Raw genomic sequence first — 5,954 nt, 5'->3', positions numbered from 1 at the left:
TCCCTATTTTCGCTACCTATGTTTCCTCTTTTATGTCCAAGGTTGCTTTTTGACAAGCATTTTGGGGTGTTTTCCCCGCTTTTAAACCAGTGAAATTGTGAGTTGCCCTTCAAAAAATACACTAAAATGCCAAAGGTGTTAGAAAATCTTGGAAATTTGAAGGGCAAGGTACTCATCACAATCAGCTACCTTTTAATCTACTAACATAATATGGCGGAATGGGGAGCCCTTTACACGTGTCGCAATCTGCGACCTGAAGGCTAAAGTCCAAAACTAAAAACAGCCCCTTTACACGCGATAAAGAGGGAGAGAGGGGGGAGATTCGAGAGAGAGAGAGGCCGCCGAAGGCGGCCGGCCGTACTAGTCTTATTTTAATTCTCTCTCAAAAAAATCAACCATGACAGGCATTTCTTCTCCCTTCCCTGCAGGACTTTTTCTCTCTCCATGAGTCCATTGCAAAGTTTTACCTTTGTTGGTCCACCAAAACTCCTCGAGGACTTTTTCGCTCTCCATTGGAGAGTTCTACCATTGTGGTCCACCAAAAATCCACCAAAGTTAGCATAACTACATGGTTCTTTTTGGGCTATACCCACGAGGGTCAATATACTAAAACCATCATTTGTACATAAGACTCTTGGAGAGACACGGCGATGAGGATCTAACACGATCATCCATACATGTTCACAAGGCTTTTTATAGTGAAGCCGAACGCGATACCACGTACATGCATGGGTGCCACCACAGAGAAACCCCCTCACATAGGGAACATTGTGCCCACACAAACACAAATACTTGAGGAAAGCACCTCGAGAATAGAACTAGGAAGGGGCCACATCCACCAAAATTGTAGATCAAAACTCCAGCATTTGAAGACGAAGAGGATAGCCTATAGAGGAGCCAAGCCTCGGCAAGAAACACTCTTCAATGCCACGAGAGTAGGCAGACTCTTCCACCACTCGCCTTGCCCACAAAGAGCAGGCATCATCGGACCAACATTTTCCCCCTCTAAGGAAGGATTAGTCCTCTCCCAACTTCCAAATAACAAAGGTGAGTACTGCAGCCTGTAGAGGTGAGGGAGGACCAACGGGGCACCCCCTCTTTGCGCAAACCCTTATGCCTCACACCAGGCCTTGTCTGCACTCAACAAGCTGCAAAGCATCCCTTAAGCTCATGCTCTATTGCAACCCTCCCCGAAGCCTCTATGCTCATGAAGGGCGAGCAGGCATCTCAAACCCTAGCAAGGGAAGCCTCCTGACTAATCGAGCAAGCTACTAAAACGACTATCTTAAATCCAAACTTGCACTTTGTAGGTGAATGTTGGATGTGAGTAAACATGGATTGGTAGGATCTAAACTATACATATCCTATGGGAGTTAGCCTTGAGGACCAACCACCCATAGATTCTCTCTCTCTCTCTCTCTCTCTCTCTCTCTCTCACACACACACACACACACACACACACACACACACACACACACACACACACACACACACACACACACACACAACAAGGGTACTCTACTGATGAAAGAGAAGCATTGCGAACGGTTGGAAAAATTGTTTCACTTTTATGTGGATCATTAGGCTCTGCTATTTATTAAACAAGGTTATTATCTAGGGTAGATTGATCAGATGGATGATGTTCTTAATGGAACTTGAATTTTAGATCTTTCATAAGTCAGGCAAGATTCACCGTGGAGAAGACTTCCTTTCCAAAAGTACCGAAGGATATTAAAAACTATGCCTTTTGGATGAACCAATGGTATACTAGAACATCATCTATGGTTGTCCTTTGAAATAGTTTCTAATCAGGGCACCCACTTCATTGATGAAACTATGCAAATACTAATGGAACTATTCGCAGTCACTGGCACAAAAATCCACGCCATATATCCAAGGTGCAATGGTAAGGCAAAAAGTAGCAACAAGAAAATCAAGACCATTGTCACGAAGATAGTCTAGAAAGAACCACATCAATGGGATATCAAGCTCCAGACAACATTATGGGCCTATCGAACTGTCTATAAAGTCACTACTGGAATGACACCCTTCAAGCAGGTATGTGGCATAGAGGCAGTAGTCCCCTTGGAGTTTGTCATTCCCAGCCTCAGATTGGCAGAAGAACATGGAATGGATTTTAATCAAAATCTAAAACAGAGGTTGCATGAGTTATTACAATTGGATGAGATCAAACAATAGGCTATGCAGGAACAACAAGTTGTTCAACAAAGGAGGAAACACTAGAAAAATAGTAAAATTAAGGTTAGAGAGTTCAAGAAGGGTGATATGGTTCTGTTATATCAATCCAAGCTGGGACCAAATAAATCTAATTTAAAGATAGCCTCGTATGGGTCCTATGAGGTTGACTTGGTATTCTCTAATGGAACAATAAGGTTAAGAGATTTATATGCATTATTGTTGCCTGGAATTTACAATAGGGCCAAGATTAAATTGTATTATGCCAAGTCTGAAGAAATCCTAGTAGCACCAACACCATAAAACCATTCATATTCAGAAAGTGAACCATTGGATTTATTCCACATCAGGCCAGTTGAGGAAAGTTTCCATGAATTGGTGAAACCAATAGATGGCTTATTTCTAGTTCACACTCACATAAAGCCAGAACTAGCACAGTCTGGCAATCCTAATAGTCATATGCAATCAACAATTAAATCCAAAATATTCCAGTTAATGAGTAGGCGGCTAACCAACGCATGTCTACCACGTGGCAAACGGCAACCCTAAAACCAAGAGATTAGGAGCATGTAGCATTCATGGCGCGTATAAAGATAACTATGCGAAGGGTGCGAGATTGTGCACTTCTTTCTCAAGCTATCATAGGACTCACCTCTCCTCCTATAGAGCCTTCTACACCTTCATCGCCTATACATCCTACAACAAGCCCTACATCTTTGCCTTCTCCTTATCTACCACACCTTTCATTCTAAACCTAAAGCTCCAAAGCTCTCGTGTTTCTCTTTCTCTACCACCACAGGTGCACCGTCATCTTTGCAGGATTATTCAAAGGATGTAGCCATTAAAAACAAAGAATGTTTTCAAGCAGATGCAGGAAGCAGTTGAGGAGGCTACAGAATTCATAGAACGACAAGTGGAGTAGACACAAGAAGTTTGCTCAATGCCCCACACCAATATTAAAAAATATGTTTTCCACTAGAGTGAATGAGCATTGCTGAAGCTCTAGGATCTAGAGGTGATGTTAGAAGCCACCATGTTGGACTTTGTTCTAGATCAAAGCATTTGTCCTAGGACACATCTTTAGAATGCCTTAGAATGTCAAGGCCAAACCATGCTCAACTAAAGAAGTCAGCAAACACCTGAAAGAGGATGCTAAGGCAAGAAAGAAATGAAAGAGGGGAGCTCAAGAAGTCCCAATGGCATCCTTGAAGTTTGCATCAATATATCAGCTCATAGTTGAAGCGATCGGTTTAAAGAACAACCGTACTTATGTTGTTGAGAAATTGTTTGGCATGTTGCTAGTCAATTAAAAGGATTCAAAGGTAAAAATGAATCTGGCTATCTTTTTGCACAATAGTCTTCTTCAACAAATTGATAAGATCAAGACCCAGCACCAGTATGTATTCAAGGCCTGGTATGTATGGAAATTCTTATAACGGGTGACATGCATTCCAACAAAACCTAATGACAACAAGGTATGTAAAAGTGGCAGGAACTGGGGCTGGAACCAGTCACAACAAGTACTAAGAGAACAACTACACAAGTTGAGGTTGATACAGGTAGAGCCAGTACCAGTGGATCTACTTAGCCACTTGAAAACAAACAAAAGACAGTTGCTCTACTAACTCAATTGAAATTGAAACAGACCACATCAGCCCCTCCAACTGAGCAAGCTAAAGGAAAAGGGGCATCTCCAGAGACCCCTATTGATCTGGCTCAAACTCCACCAAAAACTGTGGAATAACAGAAGACCACTAAGACACAACAAGCTCCACCAGCTGACACAAGGACCAAGGACAAGTTTAAGTCCCAGCTAGCCTTACCAACTCCCCCAGTTCAACAAAAGCAGTTGGACCGCCTCCAAAGACTTCAAAAGAAACCACACGCATGGGAGGATGGTGGTTCAACAAGCAGATAAGAAATTGGTGCCTTACGCCACTCCTCTCATTGCATATGAGACATCTCAGGCCAACATTGATGCTATCACTAACGGATGTGTTGCCACCATGCCTAGGTGGAACACTATGGTCAAAGGCCAGGCGACAACTGATAGAAGCCTAGTAGAAGACTCGTGGCTTGATAATGATTTCTCTTTAGACTGAACTTCTAATACTCACATTTGTGAGTACTACCAAAAATATATATATATATATATATATATATATATATATATATATATATATATATATATATATCTTAGGCAAGTTGTGTATTGATACGAACAAAATAATAAGGACTTTAACGGTCTTTCTTTTATGACTCCGCTATGAACTCTACACCTACTAGCTGCACTTTGCTCCCAATTAATTAATTAGTGATCGAGATTCCTTTTCGTTAGCTTCAAAAACCAAACCCTTTGCTCTATCCCCTGTTCCCTCGAAGATACACAGTCTCCGCCCTGCCTCAACTGTGGACCCCTGTACTGTGCAGATGCGCCTGAGCAGAGGGCCCCGTAGTTGGCTGACGATGGTGATAACCACTGGCTTGCTGCAATCCGTGTGCTTGCCAACACAAAAACGAGCAGACCCCAACAAGCTCAAGACACCTGCCTTTCCCACCTCTTCTCCGCCCTCGTCTTTGCCTCATCACCTGCAGTCGAGCACATCCTCTGCATACGTGCCTTGCTCGCGAAGACCCCAACATGCTCAACACACCTGCCTTTCCCACCTCTTGTCTTTGCCTCATCACCTGCAGTCGACCACGTCCTTTGCATACGTGCCTTGCTCACGCAGACCCCAACAAGCTCAAGACACCTGCCTTTCCCACCTCTTCTCCGCCCCCGTCTTTGCCTCATCACCTGCAGTTGAGCACGTCCTCTGCATACGACCGCGGGTGTTGCTTCAATCTGCTTTTACTATGCACTGCACCTCCTACGAACACAACATAGCACCCAATATCTCCTGCTCGTGCTCGGGTGCAGACCATGCGCTGTTGGCACCTGAGCGCAAGACATACAAAGACACACACACACACACAGACACACACACACACACACACACACACACACACACACACACACAGAGAGAGAGAGAGAGAGAGAGAGAGTCTTCGCCTCTTATACCCGGGCCCTCTGATCCTTTTGTACCTCACTTTCCGTGTTGACCATATTAAAAAATCTACTCTCTCTCTTCATCTCTCTCCACCACGTGCCCTCAGCCCTGCCCAAACATTTTCTCCCGCCCCCTTTTGATATCAAACCAACAAAGGATCTCCATAGATGCCACTTAATGAGCCCAAAAAAGGACGTGTTGGTCACCTACTCATGATAGCGGTTCACTTAACAAACCAAACATGCAAAGGAAGAGAATAATAAAGAGTTGAAAGTAGCAAGTCTTTCTTTGTGACCAGACAAGCATGCATGTCGTGAACCCATTTTTCAAAAAGATCTTTGACAACTCCGCAAACCAAATTAAAAAATAAAGTAAGCTGAGACACACTTTTCTCCAACACAGCCTATAAAAATTATCCTCTCTCTCTCTCTCTCTCTCTCTCAAAGATTTTTTTTTGCAAATCCTGATTGAATCAATTTCCCATCAAAGAGAAAGGGTAGAAAACTTTTTGGAACAACAAATACAAACCCTAGATTTTGTTAGGAATAAGAGCAAGTTGCGGTATAATATGGGAGTCGTTGCTTCCTTCATGTGGGAGCCCCATAGACAAAATGCTTATGATAATAAATGTTTGTCCAATCCTGACTACAAATTAAGCATGACTACAATCTTTAATCATAAATCATTGAGATGTTTGTAAATGGCACG

The 5,954-nt window shown here is 43.0% G+C and overlaps 1 protein-coding gene across 1 annotated transcript; it reads left to right on the top strand.

The window, feature by feature from the left end:
* Window positions 1-4,418: 4,418 nt before the first annotated feature.
* On the top strand, window positions 4,419-5,298 carry LOC147445324 (uncharacterized). Its single transcript, XM_086526000.1, has one exon. The coding sequence runs from the start codon at window positions 4,627-4,629 to the stop codon at window positions 5,296-5,298; it is 672 nt and encodes a 223-aa protein (XP_086382126.1). The 5' UTR covers window positions 4,419-4,626.
* Window positions 5,299-5,954: the final 656 nt, after the last annotated feature.

Source organism: Adiantum capillus-veneris, chromosome 12 (assembly GCF_014529385.1).
Source record: "Adiantum capillus-veneris isolate H3 chromosome 12, ASM1452938v2, whole genome shotgun sequence".
Taxonomy (NCBI): Eukaryota; Viridiplantae; Streptophyta; class Polypodiopsida; order Polypodiales; family Pteridaceae; genus Adiantum; species Adiantum capillus-veneris.
This window is presented reverse-complemented; position numbering and strand designations above follow the sequence as displayed.